At 55.3% G+C, this 24,411-nt stretch overlaps 1 protein-coding gene across 4 annotated transcripts; it reads right to left on the minus strand.

The window, feature by feature from the left end:
- Positions 1-2,230: 2,230 nt before the first annotated feature.
- ISY1 (ISY1 splicing factor homolog) lies at positions 2,231-17,979 on the minus strand. Of its 4 annotated transcripts, XM_060402694.1 has the most exons (12): positions 17,880-17,979; positions 15,861-15,883; positions 15,309-15,360; positions 14,319-14,384; positions 14,110-14,152; positions 10,288-10,400; positions 8,689-8,806; positions 7,383-7,565; positions 5,946-6,068; positions 5,028-5,146; positions 2,977-3,063; positions 2,231-2,733 (listed from the first exon to the last, which is right to left on the minus strand). In XM_060402694.1, the coding sequence occupies exons 1-12, from the start codon at positions 17,880-17,882 to the stop codon at positions 2,626-2,628; spliced, it is 1,038 nt and encodes a 345-aa protein (XP_060258677.1). In that variant the 5' UTR covers positions 17,883-17,979; the 3' UTR covers positions 2,231-2,625. The 4 variants fall into 4 exon arrangements, with proteins under 4 accessions (XP_060258677.1, XP_027813647.3, XP_060258676.1 ...); XM_027957846.3 differs by lacking the exon at positions 7,383-7,565; XM_060402693.1 differs by lacking the exons at positions 15,309-15,360; positions 15,861-15,883; positions 17,880-17,979 and adding an exon at positions 15,185-15,302.
- Positions 17,980-24,411: the final 6,432 nt, after the last annotated feature.

Genomic DNA, 24,411 nt, shown 5'->3' on the forward strand with positions numbered 1-24,411 from the left:
TCCGAGTTTTCTTTCATGGGCGGAGCCCAGGCTGGGGCTGAAAACGTGCCCCGGATCAGAAATAAAGGTGGAAAAACGCCATGAAGACCCAACCCCAGGCATGACGCCGTGCTCCTAATGCTGAAGCTCGCCTGCTGCAAAGCACAAAATAGGAGCTGCAAGAGCGCAGCAATACGCTGCAGCAGCTGCTGACTGAGGGGCACTGGGCCCGAGCTGGCTGAGGGCTGGGAGCAGCCCCCGGGGGCCGGGGCAGCATCAGGACGGGCCCTCCCACCTCTCTGCGGCCCCACCCCGGGGCTGTGCCCCCACTGGAAGACCGCCCTGGCTTCCTCCCCTCGCAGCTTCTCACGGCCCCAGTCCCCACAGAGCAGGCCTGCCAGACAGATGCCAGGACGAGCCCCAGACCCTGGGGACCCCTGCTCACCTCTCCCCCTGCCCCGCTCCCCTGCCCTGAGACCCCTCACAAGGGGACCGGGGGGCACAGTTCATCCTCCAGTTTGGTGATGCAGAGAAGAGCTGGGCACCCCTCAGGGAGCCTTCCCTCCACAGGCTGCCCTATTTGTGGGGGAGGGAACCAGATGGTGTGACCCCGGCCCCCCACTGTGGACCTGTCTGCTCTGTGGGGGCCCTGACACCCCCAGGCAGACGCTGCTGTCGGGGCTTCGATGAGAGTGAGGGGTGCCGGCCTATCCTCCCGCAGGGCTCTGGGAGGAAGCAGAGATGCTGATGCCGGCAGAGATGGGCTGTGGCCGTCCGGGGGAAGCAAAGCTGACCCCAGCACCTGCTCACTTCAGGATGGCCCAGGGTGTCCGGCAAGAGAAAAGTTCTCAGCTCCTCCTGGCTTGTAAACTGCCCAAGAACCAAAGCACTGGCATCGGGGGGCAGAACGCAGAGGAGGAGGGCACTGGGGGCCCGGCTGGGCAGGCGTGGGGAGGAGGGGAGAGCGAGCTGGACACGTCTATGTTTTGGAAACTGCGGGCAGAGCCAAAGCTTGTCTGAGCCACGAGAGATTTCGTCAACCAGCGTTTCCCGGGATGGGCTCTGCCGCCTCTGGGCGTGAGCTTCCGAGACCATGGAGACCACGCCGGCCAGGGCCACACTAGCTGGACGCTCCAGGCCTGGGGGCGGGGGCGGGCCCTTGCAAAGTCCTCCTGGGACAAAAAAAGCCAGGGCCCACAGGGCAGGAAAACGCTTGGGGATGGGCCAGTCTCCACCGGGGACGCCTGTGGGTCCTCAGCAAGCCGCTTTCCCGTCAGCCCCCGGTTCCCTGATGCCCATGCTGTCTGCAGCTGTCCCAGGAGCCACTGCGAGGCCCTGGGTGTCCGGAGCGGAAGAGGGAAAGCCCTCTCTTGGCCATCTGAGCTGGGCCCTGCCTGCCGCCTGGCTGGACCCCAGGCCAGGCGGTCTCAGGGCCCGCCTCCCCTCTGCCTGCCCCATGGGGCTGCCCATCGTTGGGTGAACGCACAGGCACCGGGTCCAGCCCCGGCCTTTCAGACGGGCATCGGAAGCCCGGGCCCAGAGGGGCTGCTCCAGGCGCCCAGCATCGCTCCTAAGCCCTGTCCGGGCCAGGCCTGGGTGGGAGCTGGGTCCCAGGGCCAGGTCTGGCCTTGTTTGTCCCCAGGCCCCCAGCCCTCCAGCCTTGACCCCTCCCAGCTCTCCACACACACCTGCCCAGGGGCTCAGCTAAGGGGCCCCCAGGGTAGTCCCCAGCCCAGCCCCGTCCCTCCCCTCCTCCTCACAGCCCTGAAGCCCTGGGTGGTCTCCCCACGGCTGCTGCCCACCTGCCCGACGCCCTGTCCCCTGCTCAGAACTTCTGTCAGGCAGGTTCCGGCTGACGACCGTCCCTCACTCAGGCTGGCACAGCCTGCTTCAAGAGGCCCACAGGGCTCTGCTGACGTGCCCACGACCCCTCTTGAGGGTGGGGACCCCCCAGCCCCACCTGCCCCAAGCTGGGGCCCCTGCGGTGGGTTCTCCCCAAAGGGAAGGAGAGACTAGGCAGGGCCGGCAGGTCTGGACCACCCTGGGGCACCCTCGGCACTCTCACGGGCCGGAAACATGGGCCCCACCTCAGTGCGGACCCACGGGCGTGGGCACGGGCCAGGCAGGACGCCCCGCACCCTCAGCGCCTGGACGGGCCGCGGGCGGGCCCAGCCCCCGACACGGGCCCCGCGGAGCCCTCTCAGGTCCTACCGCGGACAAGGCCTCACAGAGACAGCCCGGAACCCAAGGCTGCCTTTCATACAAAAATCTTTAATAAAAATAGCTCTGTGCAGAACCACTCCCAGATGAAGCGGCAAACATGCCCCCCCGCCGGCTGGGGGAAGCAAGGCCGGCTGAGGGCGAGACGGGCGGCAGGGCAGCCCCGAGGGTGGCGGGGCGTCTTCTCAGCGCGCAGGAGGCATCACAGACACGTCTGGGCGCTCAGGGGCGTCCCCGGCTGGCTGCCCCCACCGCTGACGACACCCGCAGGCCGCGGGAGCAGCCTGTCCTACCCACTCAGGACAGTGCCCATGGGCTCTCGCGTCAGCTGCACGCGGCCGGGGTGACGCAGAGGGGTCCAGCCAGCGGCCCTCGGGGGGCGCACGGTGTGGGCAAGGAGGGCAGGGGAGGCTGCAGTGGGGCCGCCTAGCAGCCCAGGAGCCGCCGGGCCTCCTCGCTCTGGGCCCGCAGGGTCTCGCTGGTGTATTTCTGCAGCAGCTCCATCTTCTTCCTGCGCACGAGCGCCTCCTCGATCTGTGGGCGGCAGAGGTGGGGTTGGTGCGGCATACGCTTTGCCCGACACCTCCTCCCGGCACGCGTGAGCCACAGGGACCCGCCGCGCACGGCAGGGCAGGCCACTGCCTCTAAGGCGGATGGACTCCGCCTTTGCTGGACCCACACCCTATGCTGCGTGCAGTCAGCGGTGCCCCTGGAGTCAGAGCTGCCCGCGGGGACAGAAAGGGCCCAGAAACTCGCCTGGCGGGCCCAGCATCCTACCTCCTGCTGCGACGGCACCGGCACGTGGGCGATGAACTTCTGCTGCCCGTCCTCCCCTCCTCTGTCCGGGCCGCCCTCCTCATCAGACTGCAAGAGAGAACACCAGAGGCTGTGCAGAGGGGACGCCGCGAGAGGCCCAGCCTGCAGCCGTTTGACGGGAGAGACAGCCCCGGGGACGCGCTCTCCTCAGAGACACCCCCAAGATGCAGCGCTAAGCACAAGGGCCAACATGACAGCGTGGACTGCGCGGCCTCCGGCCCGAGGAAGAGAAGCAGCGGCCTCAGTGGGCGCCGGGCCCGAGGACGGGGCTGCGAAAGGGGAGCTGGGCGAGGTCTGCATGTGTTTCTCAGGCTGTGAGTCTCATGAATATATTATCTTGGCCACCCCATGGACTGAAGCCCTCCAGGCTCCTCTGTCCATGGGATTCTCCAGGCCAGAATACCGGAGTGGGTTGCCATTTCCTTGTCTAGAGATCTTCCTGACTCAGGGATGCAACTTGTAGGCAGGTTCTTTACCATGTGAGTCAGCAGAGAAGCCCCGAGTATATTATTTTTAAAACTAAACTTGTAAAAACGGACCACGTGCACAGATGCATCCCTCAGAAGCTGCCTGTGCGTCAGCAGTGCTCACTCACGACTAAGGAGCAGTCCTGGGGGCCCGAGGGGAGGAGACCCGTGCAGAGCTCGGTCCGCTGTCCGCTGGTCTCAGGGCGGGACCCGCCCCGTCTGCCCCCGCCCACCGCCGGGCGGACGAAAACAAGAAAGGGTGTCGTGGTCCTGGGAGCCACCCAGGGACAGCAGGCCCAGCCTTGCACACGGGCCACAGCAGGCAGCTCCTCGTGGACGCTGAGCTGGCAGCACTCAGGACGGGGCCTCCGGGCCTGGGGGAAGGACGCGCGGGGCCTCGCTCAGCTCCTTAACAGCTGCCTTGAGTCTGTGGCGGTTCCAACACACACGACTGTCTGAAGCCTTCGCAGCCTCTCCATGGCTCTTGTGATGAGGGAAGACCCGTCCCCCGGGAGCCAGGGCCCCTGCTGGTCCCAGCTCACCTCCCGCAGCCTCTGCTCACATCAGGGGCCCCGCTCTGGGCTCCGGAGGGCTGCTGGCCGGTCCTCTGGCCCGACGCTCCCCCAGCCGTCCGCGTGTGCTGCCCTGCCGCCCCTGTGCACCAGTGACGCCTCCCTGACCTCTGAGCTCAGCTGAAGGGCTGCCTCCCCAGGAAGTGTTTGCAGCCCCGCCTGCCCACCCTGCTACCCAGGGCTCCTATCACACGTGCCGTTTTCCTGCGGGGTCTGCTGACTGGGCTGCCCCTTGGATCCTGAGCTACCGACGGAGCGTGTGGCCGTGATGTCCCTTGAGTGGGCCTCACTCAACTCATTAGTGGCCGCCAAGGAAACAAACACCCCTTGAAAAAGTAAACAGGTTGCTTGCACCCAGAGGAAATGTTTGCAGGGCACGCCGCCATCCTGCTTCAAACGCCTGCCTGAGGGCACGGCCCGCGGGCCTGCCGGGTCCTGTGCGATGGCAACCCAGTCTCCAAGCTCCTGAGCCTGCGTGCTTGCCACTGCTGCGGGGCACACCACGCGATGTCTCACGGGGCCTGACCCGGCGTCCCGGCCTGGCTGACTCCCCTCCCCCGGCTCAGTCACAAATGCACTCCATCCCGGGCCTGCCGGATGGGGGAGCTGGGAGCAGAGGGCTCTGGCTGCGGACCACAGGGCCACCCCACCTGGGACCCCCAAGGGAGCCTCTGTTCTGGTTTCCCACGGTAAGGAGGGCGTGGGTAGTTAGGGCCCACAGAAGCGCTACTGGCTCCGCCACTGAAGCTCAAACAATGAGGTCAGGGGCTTCAAACCTGCCTACAAATCCAGGCCCCGCAGGTCCGGAGGGCCTAGCTCTGAGTAAGTCACCCCGACATAGAGCGCAGGTCCCCAGGTGCCCTCAGCGTCCTCACTGTGACCCCGAGGCGACCCTCACCGCCCGTCCAGGGGCAGACTGGGCCTGGAGCCTGCCCAGGCCCGGGCGCCCTCCCGGAGCCGCGGGCCGCCCTACCTCCTCCTCAGCCACGGCGTAGATGTCCGCTGCCTCCTCCTCCTCCCCCTCCGCCTCCTCGCCTCTCGCCAGGCGGGCCTCTCGCTCTGCTTTCCACTTCTCCGCTAGCTCGGCTCTGTCTGCAGACAAGGGACAGCAGGCGTCAGGCGCTCTGGCCTCCGAGAAAGCGACGTGCCACGCAGGGCAAAGGTGACCGAGGCCTGCCCTCTGCGAAGGGTGACCCTCCTCCGGCCCCCACGGGCGGGCATCAGACGGGAGGGCAGGGGTCCCACGGCAGCTCCGGGGTGGCTGGCGGGGGACACGCCTAAATCCTCCCCGGCTCAACACCCTGAGGTTCCTCAAAGAACCAAAACCAGGACTAGCACGTGACCCAGCAATTCCATTCCTGGGTTCACACACGAAATAAACAGAGATACAGTCAGAAAAGACACAGCAGCCCAATGTTCAGAGCGGCACCATGTACAACAGCCGAGGCGTGGACGCAACCGAAGCGCCATCGACAGGTGAATGAAGAGACACACGGTGGACTCCGACGCAAAACAGAGGGCCCTGCGCCGCCTGCAGCAACACGGGCGGACCCAGAGGTTATCCCGCCAAGCGGAGGGAGCCAGACACAGACAGACACTCCAGGCATCGCTCACTCGTGGAACCTACAGAACACAGCGGATATGCTGAGCAACACAGGGCCTGCAGAAAACATTCCTCGAGTAACTTGCTAACGGAACAGACCTTCAGAAACTGTGACTCACGCTACTGCGCACCTGTACGTAACACTGTACATCAACTAAGCTTCAATTTTTCACAGAGTCCTAACAGAAAATAGATTCCTTAGAAAAAGAAAGAGAAAACCTCCTTTTCCAAAGGTGAGAAAAGAAGCCAGATGCCACCAGTCGTGAAGTGATACGCCCGAGGACCTACGTTTCTTTTCATACTCCTGTTCCAAGGGCACAATGACGCCATCGTCTTCATCGAGGTAACCGTAGTATTCAAAGTCGATCGCCTTCATGAGCTCGGCTCGTGTCTTTCTTGGAGGAGGAAGTGCTGAAAGAGAGAATTCTTCAGCTCAGCCGGGTTCCCCGTCAGCCACGCTCGCACCTGCTCCCCATGCAAGGCTACAGAGGCACGCAGCACGTGCGTTCCTGAAAATGGCATCAAACAGGCGCCTCGCCACACTAGTGATGGGGCTACACGGGACACTACCCTTTTTAAAACCAGCATCGGTGTTTCAGACTCAGCCCGTTTAGAAGGAATCTACCGCAATTTAAAAGGCAAAAGCAGAAGCTGGCAAAGCTTTATGGACGGAGATGAGTGTCACAGCATTGCTGATACAACAGTAAATCTTGGACCCTTCCCAGGCCTGTGAACTGCCTGGCGGGGGGAGGGTGTCCTGTGACCGCGGCTTCATGAGGTGCTTTCACAGGAAATGCCAAAATAGCTAATGAGAAAACATAAGAACTCAGATAAGAGAAAACAACCTACAAGCAAAAAAGATACACAAGAAATTCCTGAAGAAAATACATTCAGACTAAGTATTACTGTTCAGGATATGTAGTAATTCTGGAAAATCAAAAGGGAAATCAAAGTCAGCTGACTGCTCAGAGAATAAAAGCTGGTTAACTGAAGGAGAAGAAACCTCTAAGTGTGGACATTTCAGTGATGGATAGGAACTGAATTCAACTGTCAATTCACTAGTAATCAGGGAAACAAAAAATAGAAATAACATACTGTTTCAAGTACCAGCAACAATGTTATAGTTGCGAAGACGCGGAAGTAACTAAAAGTCTACACAGGAGGGGTGGTTACAGCCAGCACGGGTCACCCGCCACTCTCTGGTCCTTTGCGTCACTAGGCTTTGTAAGGAGAACTGTGGGGGAACACGGATGGTCCACACACGACGGGCACAGGTATGGGGAAGCCCCCTTCCATCAGCCCACACAGGTACCAGCAACCCTGCCCAGCCCTGGGCAACGAGGGCTGCGCCCAGGACGGGCTCGGAGCACTGAGTGCGTCCTGGATGCAGGAGGGAGCTGGGATCCGACCTGCACGGGCAGGGCTTGCCCTGTGGGGGAGCTGGGATCCGACCTGCACAGGCGGGGCTCACCCTGGGGCCCGTGCTTGAACCTTTTAGGGGTTGAGGGGTGATGGTGGTAAACTCGCTGAGGGGACAAACTCTAAGTGGATAATGGACAGCCTGCCACCCCAAAGGAGACGAGACAGAGAGAAGCGCTCGCAGGATGGAAGCCGAAACAGCAGCAGAAGCAAGGGCTCTGGGACCAGCCATCCTGAGGACAAACGCATCAGTCCCAGGAGCCAGAAACGGGCTTCTCTGCCTCAAGGGAGCCGGGCTGGAGTCACCTGTCACTAAGCGGACGCGACTCAGCTGCTGAGATACACAGGGAGGAGCATGGGGAGGCCTGGCAGGGAGCACTCCAGAGAGGAAGGGTGATGGGGCGTCCCGGGCAGAGCAGCGGGACGGTGGTGGAGGGGCTGTGCTACCGTCTACATTCTGCGCCTGAAGACGAACGTGGGCACTTTCTCCTTAAAAAAAAAAGAAAACCAATGCCTGGAACACGTAAGAACATGAGAGCAAATTTAAAGCCAAAGTGCAGAAACAGAAAAACAGGACCACCTCACTTTCGGGGCCTGAAAACCAGAAGGGCACACACCCCAACATGCCAACCCCCACCAACTGTAAGATGCGAGAGCAGGGGTGTTCTTCCTCATTTTCTGTGTTCTGCGTGTCTGTAATAAGTTTCACTGCCTTCATAATAGATGGGGTGATACGTGAATTCCGAATCGTCTTAAGCAGTGTCGATGACACACGCAAAGCCAGCCTGCACACGCAGGGGACTCAAGCAGCAGCAGGGCTTGGTGGCTCCAGGCTATCACTGATGCGGCCCAGGTTCAGTTCCCAGTAAGGGAGCCAAGATCCCACAGGAGGCCAAAAAAGAGAACAAGCAGAGTTTCATGAAGGTAGAATCGGAAGGGTCAGCAGAACGCCCGCAGTGGGAGGGATCCTGGTCTCGCCCTTCTCTGCTTTCCACACTTTTTCCTATGGAATGCTTGCACTGCTTTTCAAAAAGTCAAAAATCAGACGCAGGCGGCCCAGACGAGCGGAATCCTGGAGGTGCCCAGGGCCAGGGTGTCTGACTCGGACCCTCTCTCCCCCCAGTGCACAGCAGCTTCGGCCCGAGGTGTCATCAGTCCTTCAGTTAAGAGCTCTTTCAGCCCAACAAGTACCTGAAACACGGACCTGGCTGCATGGACTTCGGAGCCACGGCGACAGGCGCCGACACGCCCACACGCCCCACACAGTGCCCATGCACCCCACAGCGCCTCCGCGCCCAGTGCCTCCTCGCCCCAACAAGTGCCAACGGGAGGCTCCGCCCCACAGAGCCCCGCGCCCATGGCGCCTCTGTGTTCACTAGGAAGCGGGTGTGCGTCAGGGCCTGCAATCTGGTGCCCGCAGCTCTGGGTTCCCACTCCTGCCCAAGGTGTGCCCTGGGCTTGCCCCCTCAACACCCCGTGCTTGAGGGTTCCCATTTAAGCCCTGGGAAGGAGTCCCCTGACGACACGGGGCTGCCGCGCAGCGGGGCACGCGGCATCACTCACAGCCAGCACCGAGAGCCAGCTGATACCCTCGCCAGCGCCAGCCACTCACGCTCTTTCTCAAACAGCTCTCTGACGCCAGGCAGGTCTTTGGCCGCTCCGAAGTACTTGTAGCCTCGATTTCCCGGGACTTCCTTCCCTTCGTGGTCCAGCATTTTAGGCCCAACTTTCTTATGGGGAAGGAAAAAGAGAAAATAGGTCTGGTCTGTAAACCCACTATTTCCACGTTTGCAGATATGCCTGAAGACAGTGATGCTAAAAGCAGCAGGTATTAATGGGCACAGAAACACACTTTGGAACTTTTTTCGATCCTTTAAAAATCAACCTAAATACCATTACAGTTTGTTCACGGGTGGAATATACTCTATAGCCGACAGATGCAGGCTCGTGCGAAAACACTTACACTGGCGGAGAAACTGCTTACGATACAATGTTAAGTGAAAAAAGAGAAAGCTTTAAAAAGTCGCAAAAATCTAAATGACAGCTAGTAGAAGAGGACAAATGAGACACCCGGAAGATGGAACTCCCTCCGTTAAAAGCGATGGCGGCAACACCTGCAGGCCACAGGTGAGTCTGGACGAGGCTCTGAACTGCAGGGGAGAGGCCACGAGGCGTGGGACACGCTGAAACAGCCAGATGCCTGAACCAAAGGTGCACGCCCCTACAGGTGTTACTTTTACACCCGGGAAATAAGCATCAACTGCTTTCACATGAAACACCCCCAGAAGGAAACAGACGGAAACAGCACTACTGACGAGGAGCTTTTGCAGCCTTTCCAGGACGGGGAACAAGAGGCACTAACGCCGTCCGACAGGGAGCAAAACCAGCGTCACAGAAATAACGGGGATGCGGAGGCAACGTTCCCAGCAGGTGCCCAAGGCGTGGGAAGATAAACGCCTCGGCTGGGCCAGGCACTGACCTGAGAATTATGGCTCTGTGTTAAGAGGGGCCAGACTAATACACAGAAACGCCGCCCAGGCTTCTCACGCAGCTACACGGCAGTCCACTGACCAGACGCGACTGGTTCGAAGACCTGGGCAAACGGGGCAGGTCTGGGTCATGAAATCCACTACGCGGGCCACAATTACCAATTGTTAGAAAGCCAAAATAGAACAGCACAGAAAATTTCAAAGTGCAGCAGCGCCCACCAGGAACCTTTCCAGCACATCTTCGTGTGTACACAGCGACTGTGTGTGACTCACAGACACACACACAGGGTCACGGTCCTGAAAGCCTCAAAGTCACTGTGCCTTTAAACAGTCCAGAGGAAGAAAAGAATCCAGAGCAAGCACAGAGTGCCTGTCTCCAGGGCCCCTCAAGCACAGAAGCTGCAGTGGAAGGGCTGTCCCAATTCTCAAGGAGCTCAGAGACGCACATGTGGTGCCAAGGCTGTCTCCATAAGGGGCCCGGGGAGACCGAGCGGCTCACCCTGGATGCCAGGCCAGTACACACTCCCAGGCCCGCGCCGGGGACCTTCTACACCACTGGCCCTGTGCTTTCACGGTTCCCGTGCACACACACCAGGCCCTTTCCAGACTCCTCTCATTTCTCAAGGGCCTCGTCCAAGGCAGGCCTGCAGGGGCTGCAGTGAGACAGGACCCACCCTGCCTAGAAAGCCCCTGAGCCGGGCCCTGGGCTGCTGCTTACTTACCCCATAGTCAGGGCCGCCCAGCTCCTTGATCCGGACCTCCCAGTGTCCTTTCTCTCGCAGCAGCTTGTTAATTTCATCATTCAGGTCGCGAATCCGGAATTCACCTAAACCAGCTAAGAAGAGAGAAATGTCGTATCATTTCCTGAAAAGACCGCCTCATGTCACACCCGTCAGAGTGTCAATGCTGACAGAGGTGGGCAACGTAAAGACACTTCAGCTCACGAGGAAAACCATCCACACCGAAATCATGGAAGGGTGACGATCGTGAACAGAGTTCCAGCGGCCCCAGAAAAACTCTGAAAAACGACTTCCTCCCCATTAGCAACCAGAGAAATGCAAACTGACGCTGTCCCGCAGCTCCATTTACACCAGCTCTGAGACATCACAGCTCAGCGGCGGGGCGCTCAGCGTCCAGGACACAGGGAGGCAGCGTCAGCAAGCAGCCTGCCGGTCCCCGGGAACACCTCTGACCAGGAGCCCACGGGGCGGATTTAAGGGGACAGCACAGGAGGCTGCCGAGGCGCTGTCACTGGCGACCAGGGCGTCCTACCAGAGGCAGGAGGACGGTCAGGGGTCTCTGGTGTGCTGAAGCGAAGCACCCTGTGCCTACAGGGAGGGAGACGGCCTCCTCTCCTCCCCTGAACCGCTTCTGCTCTGTTGCCAGGTAGGCGGACCACACGCGTGTGCCCCTATGTCTGGACTCCTTATTCTGTTCCCTGGTCTGTCTATCTGTCTCTCACCAGGACCATGCGATCTTGATACCTTTAGCTTCACACTGAATCTTGAAATTAGATGCTACGGGTACTCCAGTTTTGATGCTACGGGTACTCCAGTTTAGATACTATGGGTGCTCCAGTCTTGATGCTACAGGTACTCCAGTTTTGATGCTACGGGTACTCCAGTCTAGATACTACGGGTACTCCAGTTTTGATGCTATGGGTACTCCAGTTTAGATACTATGGGTGTTCCAGTCTTGATGCTACGGGTACTCCAGTCTTGATGCTACGGGTACTCCAGTTTAGATACTATGGGTGCTCCAGTCTTGATGCTACGAGTGCTCCAGTCTTGATGCTACGGGTGCTCCAGTCTTGATGCTATGGGTGCTCCAGTCTAGATACTACGGGTACTCCAGTCTTGATGCTATGGGTATTCCAGTTTTGATGCTATGGGTACTCCAGTTTTGATGCTATGGGTGTTCCAGTTTAGATACTACGGGTACTCCAGTCTTGATGCTATGGGTACTCCAGTCTTGATGCTATGGGTACTCCAGTTTAGATACTACGGGCGCTCCAGTCTTGATGCTACGGGCGCTCCAGTCTTGATGCTACGGGCGCTCCAGTCTAGATACTACAGGTACTCCAGTTTTGATGCTATGGGTACTCCAGTTTAGATACTATGGGTGTTCCAGTCTTGATGCTACGGGTACTCCAGTCTTGATGCTACGGGTACTCCAGTTTAGATACTATGGGTGCTCCAGTCTTGATGCTACGAGTGCTCCAGTTTTGATGCTACGGGTGCTCCAGTCTAGATACTACGGGTACTCCAGTCTTGATGCTATGGGTACTCCAGTTTTGATGCTATGGGTACTCCAGTTTTGATGCTATGGGTGTTCCAGTTTAGATACTACGGGTACTCCAGTCTTGATGCTATGGGTACTCCAGTTTAGATACTACGGGCGCTCCAGTCTTGATGCTACGGGCGCTCCAGTCTAGATGCTACGGGCGCTCCAGTCTTGATGCTACGGGCGCTCCAGTCTTGATGCTACGGGTGCTCCAGTCTTGATGCTACGGGTGCTCCAGTTTTGTTCTTCAAAGTTCTTTTGGCCGCAGTCACATGGAATGGCAAAGTTGTAAACTTTAGTTTGTCAACATAAACTGGAAAACCACGCTGGGGTTCTGTGATAGATTTTAAAAAGGAAAAGAACTGACCTCTTTCCGATGTTGAGTCTTCCCCTTCACAAACACTATCTACGTCTCCACTTCACTGGTTCTTTACTGCCTGGCATCACTGCTTCCTAGTTTTCACCATACAGACCATGTGCGTATCTTACTAGATTTACACCTCAGTACTTCTTGCCTTTTGATGCTTCTGTAAGTAACACTGTGAAAGATGCTCTCGTTCCAGACCTTCTTGCCAGCACACAGAAATCAAACTGACTTTCTTTGTGTGGCCTTTCCAGTCTGCCATCTAGCTAAACTCAGTTCTCCGCTGTGGAAACCCTTCTGTGGATTCCTTGGGATTTCCTACACAGAAAATCAAGCCACCTCGGAAGAGAGCATTCTTCTTCCCTTCCAGTCTTTGGGTCTTTCATCTCCTCCTCTCGCTTTACTGCACTGGCCAGGAGCTCCAGTGCAAGACTCAACGGAAGGCGTGAGGAAGGCATCTTCACCTTGTTCCTGATCTCAACCTTGCAGCATTCAGCGTGATGTTCGCTACAGGCTTTTTGGTGGAAGTGTTTTATCAGGGAAAGGAAGCAGTTCTGGTTTACTCCCAGTTAGCTGAGCTTTTATGAATGAATGATAAACTTTGTCAAACACTTCTGCATCTGCTGAGATGACACGGCTTTCCTTCTTTAAATTGACGACGCAGTGAATTGACTTTTGAGCGCTGAATCAACCGTGCAATCCTTTGCTGAGGCCTTTATGGCCAAATTCCGGAAAGAATGTTGTCTGGAGTCTTTCCTCTTCTTGTAATGTCTTTTTCTGATTTCAGGGTCAAGGGCACACACACCAGAATATGTAAGAAAGTAAACCAGGAAGGGTTCCTTCTCCACTCTTCTGGGAGAAGCTGTAGAGCTGGTACTTCTTAAATATCTGAACTGGCCAGGGGAGCCATCTGGGTCTGGACTCTTCTTTGCTGGAAAGTTTTTAACTATGAATTCAATTTCTCTAATAAATGAAGCCCCCTCCAGATAGCATGAAATTCCCAGGGGTGGGTGGAGGGGGCTGGAGGGGTGACACTGCCGACGGTTAGGGAGCACTGTTTTGTTAGCACGTGTCTTTTTAGGAGGCCCGTCTCATCTACGTTGCTGAGTGAAGGCGCTGAAGTTGTGTCTAGTGTTCCCTCACCCTCTGATGGTTAGAGCGTAGTGGTGTTCCCGATTTCATTCTTGCTGTTACTAATCTGTGTCTTTTTTTCCTGATCATCTAACTGGACTAGAAGTTTATTGATTTCACTGAACCCACTTTTGCCCTACTTTCTCTGCTTGTCTTCTGTCTGTTTCCTCCCTTCTGCTTACTCTGGAATTAATTTGCTCTTCCTTTTGGTTTCTTAGGGGAGAAGCTGGGATCACTGACTTGATATCTTTCTTATTTTATTTTACTTTAATGCTATAAAATTTCATCTAAGCATTGCTTTTTTCATACCCTGAATTGTGACATTACATTTTCATTCAAGTAAAAATAGTTTCTAATTTTCTCGAGGTTTTCCTTTAGGTATATGGGTTGTTTAGAAGTATGTTTAATTTCTAAATATTTAGGAAGTTGCCAGGTATCTTTCTGTAACCGATTTCTACATTAACTGTGTTTTAATCAGTGAATTATACTTTGCAAAATTTTAATTATTTTATGTTTACTAGCATTTATTTTACAATCCAAAATATGCTCTATCTTGGTGAGTATTCCATTTCCTCTTCAAAAAGAAAGTGCACTCTTCTTTGTGAGGTGAGTGCTCTATACATGGCAAGTAGCTCAAGCTGACTGATACCACTGCTCAGCTCTTTGTCCTTACTCCTGTTCCACCAACCACTGAGACGGGGCTGACGTCTCCACGCCTAACTGTGGAAGTGAGAATCAAGCACTTTAAAGAGAGAGGCTGGCTTACCATTCTGAATTTGAGCCACTTTTTTTGAGATCTCTCCAATGATCTATGAGAAAAATAAAAGGTAATACATCATTATGACTTCTGAATAAGTCTGAAAACATAAGAAATATCTAATTAAAAGTGCTCAGAAACGTGGTTTAAGAGTCATGCAGGTAATAAAATTCCGAGCCTTGCTATTTCTGCTGAGATCGAGCTCGCCCAGACCGCACCTGCCGTCTCCACTTCTCGGCTTTAGGCAGCTCAGTACATTCCGAGGCAAGGAAGGGCCTTCGCTCCTAAGGAAAAGCAAAACACACACGTTGCCATGATCTTATATGAAATTACAAGCTTCGTGCAACAGTCACAACTGATTCCGGCCTGAAGCCTCAAATGTGTAACAGTCTAAAGACATCCGCAGCTTCAGTCCCCAGTGGTTTTCATCAAGCCTTAAGGCTCACTCTGCAGTCTCTCCATAGGAAATAACTGCACAGGCAAAAACACCCCCCGTGTCGCACCTGGGATGGGGGCCAATACTCAATGTAAAAGCCCACTGCACTTGGCCATGACCGTGAGCAAAGCGGGGGTTAATCCGAGTCTAACTTTGTCAGCCCTCGGGATCCGTGGTTCCTCTGCAACCACAGATTCAACCAACCACAACTCTGTAGCTCCACAGTAGTTACTGTTGAACAATATCTGTGAATAAGTGAATCCACGCAGAGATGCGAAGTGCACCTGGCTATGCCCATCCCGTGGCACGCTGGCACTACCTTCAGCAGCGACAGCGGTCAGTGTCTAGAACAAGCGTACGCATGCGCGGCTGTGCGCACACAGGAGTATGCGTGGGTGCGGGGGCAGGTGAGAGGACACTTTTAAAAAACAAAACGAAAATACTCGAAGAACAGCATATGTTACCCCTAATCTGGCTGAGTCTCCATGAGCGGAGGTCATCCGCTGGTCTCAGGTTAGAGCTGCTTCCCAGAGCACACCCCACTTTCTACTACTCAGCATGAGCCCGGGCTGGGATAACAGGGAGACCCAAGCATCCCATCACCAAGGATACAAATCATCACGCAGCCCCCGCGACAGGGAGCTTCACCTGGGCCTCAGGAGAACAGACTCTTAGGAGACAGGGAAGCGGAGACGAGAAGAGGAGGGTCTGGAGTCTGCCCGCGCTCATCATCCTTCCTACTGGAAAACTCACGAGGAAGCTTGAAACCAACCTTTACTTTCCCCTCTTCCAGCTGAGCCTGGCGAAATCTTGCTAAGGCCGTCCTACCGGGAAGAGAGAAGACCGTTAGACCCTGCTCACAGGTCTCTCATCACCCAAGTCCTGGGTGGGCAGATCTGCTCGTGACGTTAGCTGCCACCCCTCACTCACATACGCACATACGCACTGCTGTCAAGAACCCAGAGACATCGTGGCTTTCCACGTTCCAAAGAGCAGCGTTCATAAGGACTTGCGTTCCTGAACACCCCGTATCCCCTCTACCCACATGGCAGGTAAGGACTGTGGGAGACTCAGCATCCCGCTGCGGTATTAAAAACACGGATGAGAAGGGCTGCCGCCGTCACAGCCCCGCCTCCCCTTCAGCGTACGTTCTGGGAGCAGTGAGAAAACACTTCGGGGGAGATAAATACATGGGCAGATACACGCACACTGCTTCAACACAGGGACAGGAAGAGATGAGTACCCGAAGACCAAACAGAAACAGAGCTCCAAGCTGGCAGTTAAGCAGCATAAAATCTGCAGACAAAAGGGACTGGATACTTACATGGCCTTTTCCGCGTTTCGGGCCTAAAAGGGAAAGAGAGGGGAAGAAAAACAACCATGTTTTAAAGAGCTATTTCTTTTACTTTTTAGAAAAAGGTTTTATTTAAAGAAAAGCTTCCTCAGGACACAGCCAGAAGCATGAGCACAGCAAATAGCAACAAAAATCAGAAGACGCCCAGATACCGCGACTCGACTCAGCCGCTCTCCCTACCTAGACTCCTCCACTGCGACCACGCCCTTCCATCTGGCCACGCCCCCTTCAGAATCCACCCGAGCCATCATCATCCCAGACAATTCTCCTGTCAGCCCTTCTTCCCAGCTCGGCTGCTCCCCTTTGTCTGGGTCTGTATCTACCAGGCACTTTCCACCCAGCATCACAACTCTGTTCTCTGCCAGTGGAACTTGAGGAAGGAAAGACTGGCTTTTACAAGGGAGTTTTATGGAAAGATTGTTGCACTTAGGGCAAGCCACTTATCCCTGAAACACAGCGTCGGGCAGAGAGCACGTTTTCTCGGTTCCAGTATAAGGGGAGCACGTGCTGAGTGCAGGGCCTGAGTGTCATTCTCCTCTCTCCCACTTAGCATCCCTGAGAAATCCTCTCTCAGGCTCAACTTTCCCACCTCTAGGCAGGGATGGGAACTTTTACCTCACAGAGGCGTCAGGATGCTTCAATCAGACAAATACATGAGGACGTCAGCGGTGCAGTAAACAGGTGCTCACAAAGTGTGAGCTCCACTTAAGTCTTTCTGACTTTTTCTTCCAAGTGACAGAGAAATAAATTTGCTAAGTGCTTGGTAGATAAATAAACACGACATCTACTAAGGAAAGAAACAGAGAGGCTCTCCCAGGAGAAGCTGCCTTCTTGAAGGCTGAGGTTGTGTCCTACCTACTTCAAAGCCTACAGAGTCTCAGTATCCAGTGTAATTTGTGAAACACCATGCTGGGCACTAGGAATCTGGCCACGGTCCTTCCTTTTGGGGGAAGTCAGAGGAACCTTCCTCCCCAGCACAATGAGCCACTTGACAAGGGCACGTAACCAGGGCCCCAACTCAGTGGACATCTGTGCCTGCTGTTTCCTCACCCAGTCGTGTCCGACTCTTCGTGACCCCATGGACTGCACGCCAGGCTTCCCTGTCCTTCACTATCTCACAGAGCCGGCGATGCCATCCAACCCTCTCATCCTCACTTGCCCTCTCTCCTCCTGCCCACAGTCCTTCAGGGCCTCCCTGGTGGTAAAGAATCCGCCTGCAATGCAGGAGACCCAGGTTCGTTCCCTGAGATGTCCTGGAGAAGGGAATAGGTACCCACTCCAATATTCTTGCCTGGAGAATCCCATGGCGGGCTATAGTCCACAGGGACACAAAGGGTTGGGCAGGACTGAGAGGCTAACACTTTCAATGGACATGAATTCGGGCAAACTCAGGGAGGGAGTGGAGGACAGGGGAGCCCGGAGTGTTGCGGTCCACGGGTGTACAAAGAGTCGAACACGACTGAGCAAGCGAACAACAATGAGATCCAGGGTTATGGAAACCCACAGAAAGGAGTGTGTGTGAGGGCCACAGTTTGCCAGAAGCATCCAAAGCCAGGGCCCCTTCTCCTCTGCCAGGGAACGGAGAGAGGAGACTCCCTACGCTTGTCACAGTTCGGAAACGAGAGCCTGCGGGCGGAGGCGGCCAGTGCGAAGGAGCAAGGGGGGCGGGGGGCATATTCTCCCAGGGCTGGCGAGCGGAGACGGCTGCCCTCTGCGCACTGGTTTCTCATCAACCGACAGACTTCCACGACGCCTTCGATAACTTCGGCGCCGAGCTCCTCGCACGGGCGCTTCGCTTGGTGAGAACGTCCCGGTCACCGACGGGCCCGCGCGTCCTCCCGTGCCCGGCCCCTGCCCTCGGGGGGCCGCCCCCGCCCCCTCCGGCCTCCCGCGGCGGGAAGGCCCTGTGTCCCGAACGCGGGCGCCGGAGCCCCCGGGCGCCCCGGCCCCGGCCCGCCGCTCTCCTCCCTCGCTCCCCGCCCCGCTCACCATGCTGCGAGGGAGCGCGCCGCCCTCAGGCCGCGCGGCACCGGCCCACGGACCTCCGCCGCCCCGGGAGCGGCCAATTCGGACGGGAACTGAAGGTTCTAGCCTTCCCGAACCACCGGCTTTCCAGTCGGAAGAATAACTAAGGGACCGGAAGTGAGGAACCGGAAGCGAAACTCAATTGACCTGGGGACGGGAAGGAAGTGCAGGCGTGCTCCCGTTGGCAGCCTTCCCTGGGCGTCAGGGCGTCGCACCGACGTGTGCGCACGAAAATTAGGGGCGCGGCAGAACTGCGCTTGCGCAATGGAACGGAAGCATCTCCGACTCGGACCGCGGTGGTGGTGCTGCTGATATTGCTCTCGCGATAACAACGGCGAGATTTCCCGTGATAACTCGCGGCCCCGCCGTCTTGTGTGAGGCTGCAGGGGCCGTGGCTGCTCCAGGAGGTTCGCGTCCCTGCTGCCCCGTCACGTCCTGGGAGCGGAGACACGCCGCCGGGAGTATCTCGTCCTCAGCCCTCTGAGTGGACGGGGGGCCCTCCCGCGGCCCGCGTGCTCGCCAGTGGCTGGAGGCTGCTTCGCCTCGTCAGTTCCCCCTCTTTTCAGGCGTATATTTCGGGTCTGTGCTTCTGAGAGTTCCTCCTAGAATCGCGGGGTCTGTGCGACCTGGACCAAGGCTTGAGGTCACCCTTTTAAAATAAACGTAAGGCCTGGGGGAGAAAAGGGCCGTTACTGCAGGAGTTCAGTCTGTGGGTACTGGGCACATCGCAGGGATCAGAAGGGCCTTAGCCCCGGACCAGGGAGGCAGAGGCCACCGCTAGGGATGGGCCTGGGGGCTCCTCCCGCAGGGCCCCGGTGGCCACTTCCAGCACCTCCCCCTCGGCCAGCATGGTGCTTTGCGGAAGCAACTTCCAGCGACACGGGGCCTAATCTTTGCTGGGTGCTCCGGCTGCAGCCGGGAAGCGTAGGCCATCGGGGGACACAGCCAGCGTCTGTAGTTCGGACAGGACCGACGAGTGCTTGGAACACCAGGGGCCCATGCCTGAACCGTGACAAGTTTTCTCTTAAAAAGCAGGCTGTCCTGCCACAGTCCGTCGTCCACCTCCCTGACAGCTAGGTGTGGGCTTAATGGAGTGGAAGGAATGCGTGCCGCTTAGGTGGGATCCTGAAAAGTCTGTGCCTTGCCCGAAAACTTCGCTGCGTTAGTACTGTGAGCTTTGGGGGGCTCTCTTCCAGGCTGATGGCCACTTTCAACCATCTCAGCAGAAGCCAGGAATACAGATGGGTTATCCAGGAGAGATGTACAGAGAAACCTCGTCAGATGGAGTGAATTCCGATGACACGCAGGAGACCCCCAAGGTTGAACATGTCACACCAGCAGAACCACTGCCAGCTTGGATGGCAAGGGACAGGGTACAAAAGATGGCTGTTAACCCCCGAAGATTCCAGGGGCAGGAAACAGGCTGATCCAAGTGTGCAGCCGTGAACAGGTGCTGCCCTCCATGGAGAGGAACCGATCGCTCCTGGGGAGACAGCTCAAGCCCGAGGAGGTGCTCAGGCCCTAACACCACACACCCCTTGCCCTGCTGGTTCTGTAACTGGTTGAAACCAGTGAGGCCTTTTCCTTCCAGTCTCCCGTTCTGAAGGGCAGTGTCCTGTGTCTTTTCACTGGGGCTTATGCCTCCCACTCATCTTGGGGAGCAAGTCACAAAGCTACCGATAGGAGTGACACCCCAGGCTGAATCATACCCACATCTCACCCATACCTGATTTAGGACAGAGACTGGCACCTCTGTAGCTGACCAAACTTAGAGCAGACTTTTAACTTTGATGGGATGACGCTTTTGGTCATGTTAGGATGAGATGGTGACAAGGTCCATCCGAGGCAGAAGCATACCCTCTCTTCATGTCCTGTCCTGGTCCAAGCCCAAGACCTGGAAGTTAATACAGACCCTTGTAATCTGAATGGATCTCAGAGCACTGTGTTCTTAGTGGGAAATAAAGATAGAACAGTATGAGACTAAGATGACACAGCTCTCCTGAGAGACGATTGCATCTCAGGCAGTCGTAGGTTTTAATCCACTTTGGGCTTCTTTTTCCCAACCTAGAGGTAACCAGCAGAATATACCAGAAATTCCCATGCTCACGAGGGGATGCTATTCTGTTAGGTCTAATAGAATTAACACCCAAGAAAAGAGTAGAAATGAGTTCTGGTAGAATCCTTGGGAAGGGGTGATTGGAGCATCCCGAAATTTTTTTAAAAATCTGTTACTAATAAGACTTTAATCCATTATACTTGCAGTGTTTCTGCTTCAAAATTGCATTTATAATCAAAATTTTAGGATGAGAACTAATTTTGAATCAAGGTCTAAATATCCAAGAAGAGCTGATTTTCAAAATGCGCTCAAGGTTAGACAAGAGCACATTGAATGAAGTGGGAAGCAGTGGGCAGCGCCACTCAATGGGGCAGAGCAGCGCTGCTGCTGACCCCAGAGGGGCAAGGCCCGTCAGTGTCCTGCAGCACCACCTCCTCCATGTGCCAGCTGACCAGCTCCACCCACACGACCCACTGCCCCCCGCAGTCTGCAGTTAGCGGCCAGACACTTGAGCGTTTTGATACCTGGCTCACCCCGGCCCATTTCAGGGTTGCCAGACATTGAGAGGTGTTCCCCTCAGCAGCGTGCAGTGTGGTGGCACTGTAGGAAGTTTGAAAACAAGAGGCACCACTGATTATTCCACCTTCACCAACGATGTGTCTGGTCGCCCAATCACCATCACAGCGATTCTGCAGGACAGCTTTTCTTCACTTTACAGATGAGCTCAGAGCGACTGGCTGAGCTTCAAGTACAAGCTGACAACTGACCCCGAGCAGAGACTTCAGTGTGGTCTGCTGCCTACATGCTGCCACACAGCTTCAAGTGCAAGCAAGGCTCTGCTGCTAAAACCAGGAGAGTTTTGGAGATCCGGGTACAGAGGTACTGAGACAGCCCTGGGGGGAGTTGAGAACTGACTTAGCCAGGTGTTAGAAGTCACACACGCAACTCTCACGGCCAGTGACTGCCACCTCTGGTCTCTGCTGTATCTGTCCAGGTTCCTGTTGCCAAATATTTCACCCAGAATATTAGCGAATAAGCAAAAGGCCTCAGCTTGGACAAGTCACCTCATCTGCATTTAAACAGACCACATCATTTGCAGTTTCACTTACCCAAACTGAAAATACCACCTGGAGGCGCGAAAAGGCAGGCGCATCCCAGGCTTCCCTGGTGGCTCGGCTGTAGAGTCCACCTCCCAATCGAGTTCGAGTCCTGATCTGGGAAGATCCCTCACACCTCGGAGCGACTAAGCCCGTGCGGCCCAACTACTGAGCCTGTGTGCTAGAGCCCGGGAGCCAAAGCTCCTGAAGCTCATGCCCCCTAGAGCCGGTGCTTCCAAACAGAAGCCCCTGCAATGAGCAGCCCACACCCCACAGCTATGGAGTAGGCCTCCGCTTCACCCAAGCAGAGAAGGCCCACGCAGCAACGAAGGCCCAGCACAGCACCCCCAAAAAGAAATGCCCATCCCTCTAATACATCAGCTGGAAATCTTCTCTAGACCTTGACACTCATCCGGCTCTAGTCAATCCTTGGGTGGAAGGCTCCCTAAAGCTCCAGTGATCAAACAAGGCTGCCTCAGACATGGCAGTGCTGAAAAAGCCGGGCCTCATGCACACACCCCTGTGGCCTGACCAGGAAGTATAGACGTAGTCCCCATCTCCCAGACTGTGAGAGCGCTCTCTGGTGCCTCAGATGGTAAAGAATCTGCCTGCAATGCAGGAGACCTGGGCTCATCTTGCTCGAGCAACTGTCGTGACAGGGCACGAGAGGGCAAGCAGACTGCAGCTGCGGAGCTGCGGACGGTGGAGGGCTCGGGCGGAGAGCAGAGCAGGGGGCCCTGCTCATGCAAGAAGCCAACCTCGGTGAACTGTGGAAGGCCTGCCACAACGTCGCTGGAGTTACTACCTCTGCGACCAGATTCTCTTTGCCCAACAGAGGTCACGCAGCAGTGTTCTCCAGTGGAGACCAGAGTGGTCAGGCTCCAGGCCAGGGTTCGTGGTTCATACCGCAAAGTACCTTCCATGGAAAATGCGGCAATGAACACAGAAGCACCCCGACCGGCTGAAGGGCGTGCGCTTTGCTCACTGCAGCTGCCTCGGTCACCTCAGGCCCGCCTAGGAAGGCATGTTTCCACAAGCACAAGAGCAGAAACCCAAGTGTGAAAACACGAAGTCTGTGATGCTGAAGACACCACTGTGACCCTCATCACCATCACATACAGCCTGCTTGGGAGACAGAACTGACACCTCAGCTGGCTACCGAAACCTTTACCGAGATCACAAGCAGTCAAGTTCATTGCCAGTGGAGGTGGAAATGAACAGATGGAAAGCTGTTACGTTCAATGTAATTTCTTTCAATTCTAAGGCAAGTAACAAGGATAAGTAAATGGACATGAACCTTTGTAGTTCAGAGCACAAGCTCTGGACTGACTTGTTCTCAAATTATAACCACACCACTGGGGCCATGACCTGGTCTCCTTATCCCGGGAGTCACCCAGCATCTTACAAAATACCGCTCAGTACCCTCCCTGAGAAAGTCATGCCCAATGCTAGCCTCTTTAATTCTAACAGAGATGTTCTTTAACACCCACTCTATTAAACTGTCATTAGAAATGTTTTAAAGGGTTGCAGCAGTTACATGAGTCCAATGAATAGAACGTGCTCAAAATCTTTTGGACAACTAGAATTTCTACCAGGTTTTAAAAATGACAGAGTGAAGTTTAACAAGGACTGTCACGACCAGTACTAATAAATAATGAAGGGAAACAGATCCCAAAACAGGGAACAGAGAACAGATGGTCCGAGTATACGCTGCGGACTTCTGACAGCCCCGAATTCGAGATTTTGCCTCTGTCACTTAAGAGTAGACGACGTCTCGTCGGAAGCCAGGTGCCTCACCTACTGACCGTGTTACTGCCTTAAAGTCAAAGACAGCCTGTTCCACGAATAATTTAACATATAAAATAGTCAAAATAACTCAAACACAACAGCTACCAACATCCCAGACAAAATCCTTCAAGGCACTGTTTTCCCTACAATTGCAACAAATCTGACTATTTCTATCTAAAAAAAATCAACTCTTCCTAAGTGGATGATACTCATTATTTACCAGAATCCTCAAAACCCTCAAGGGCACTGTATCACTTACTACAACTTGGTTTTGTGGAACCAGGGAGCAACGTGGTCATTTCTCCCAACTGTACACAAAGAACAGGAAATGCTAAAATCATCAGGTAAATGAATGATAGATTACTGACTTTTCAAGGGAAATGCTTGTCATTTCAATGCAAGAGGTCAAGTTCTCTGTCAGCAGTAAAACTGATGAAATGCGACATCACTGTTTCGTACTTGTGCCAGAAAACTAAAATTATCATGATCTCTAACATGCTTAACGTCTGAGATACAGCACTTGCTTCATAAAAATATCAAAGGGACTTCGCTGTCTGTGCCAGGTTAAAGACCTAAAGCTTCCTGGCCGGAGACACAGGGAAGCCAGATCCCAGAGGCGCGACTGAGCCACAAAGAAACAATGTAACCCAGCCACACAAGCAAAACAGAACGGAAAGCTTGACACTCTAAGGAAATGGACCGGTGCTGGGGTTTCGCCATGTTGCTGCTCTGGGGAGCACAGCGCTGCGTGACCCACCATCACACACTGACCAGATGACACGCGGCGTGCAGCACACGCGAGGCGAGGAAACCCCCCGGCAGGATGAAGAGGCCAATGGGCCACCTTGGGAAGCTCGGGGCAGCAGCAACGGGGAGGGCCAGGGGCATTCAGCAGCTGTAGGGGAGGAAGGGTACTTGAGGTTCCAGGCAGCTGCACAGTCTTCAACTATGAAGTGAGTTCATTAAATGACTTCTAAGGTGCATGTCAACTCTAGATCACACCCTAGGAGAAAACACAAGGAATCCAACATTCCAGATCCCTGTGAAGTCCAGGAAAATTTGAAATGGTAAAACTGTCATGGTGGGACTTCTGATGGTCCAGCACTTAAGCCTTCGCCTTCCAGTGCAGGGGCGCAGGTTCATCCCTGGCCCAGGAGCCAAGATCCCACACACCTTGAGGCCAAAAAATCATAAATCAACTTCAATATAGTAACAAATTCAATGAAGACTTTAACGAGAGTCCACATTAAAAAAAATAAACTTTAACGAAAGCCATCCATCCATGGTGTTAGAACTGTTCAGAATCAACGTGGAACGAAAGGCCATCATTATAATGGACGAGAAAACGTAAACTATGTCCTCGCAGAGCTGATGGAGCGTCTGAAGCCTGTGCTCCCTCCAACAGCTACGTTTCCTCACGGAAGGACAGACTGAGTTAGCACAAAAAGAAAACTCCAGAAGACTGCCAGCTTCCGGGCCTCCGCTCCCCTTTAATGCGGCATTCTGCACCATATACGTTAATGAAAAGTTGAAACAAAAAGAACTTTAGTCAGAC

Source organism: Ovis aries, chromosome 19, assembly GCF_016772045.2.
Source record: "Ovis aries strain OAR_USU_Benz2616 breed Rambouillet chromosome 19, ARS-UI_Ramb_v3.0, whole genome shotgun sequence".
In the NCBI taxonomy this organism is placed as follows: domain Eukaryota; kingdom Metazoa; phylum Chordata; class Mammalia; order Artiodactyla; family Bovidae; genus Ovis; species Ovis aries.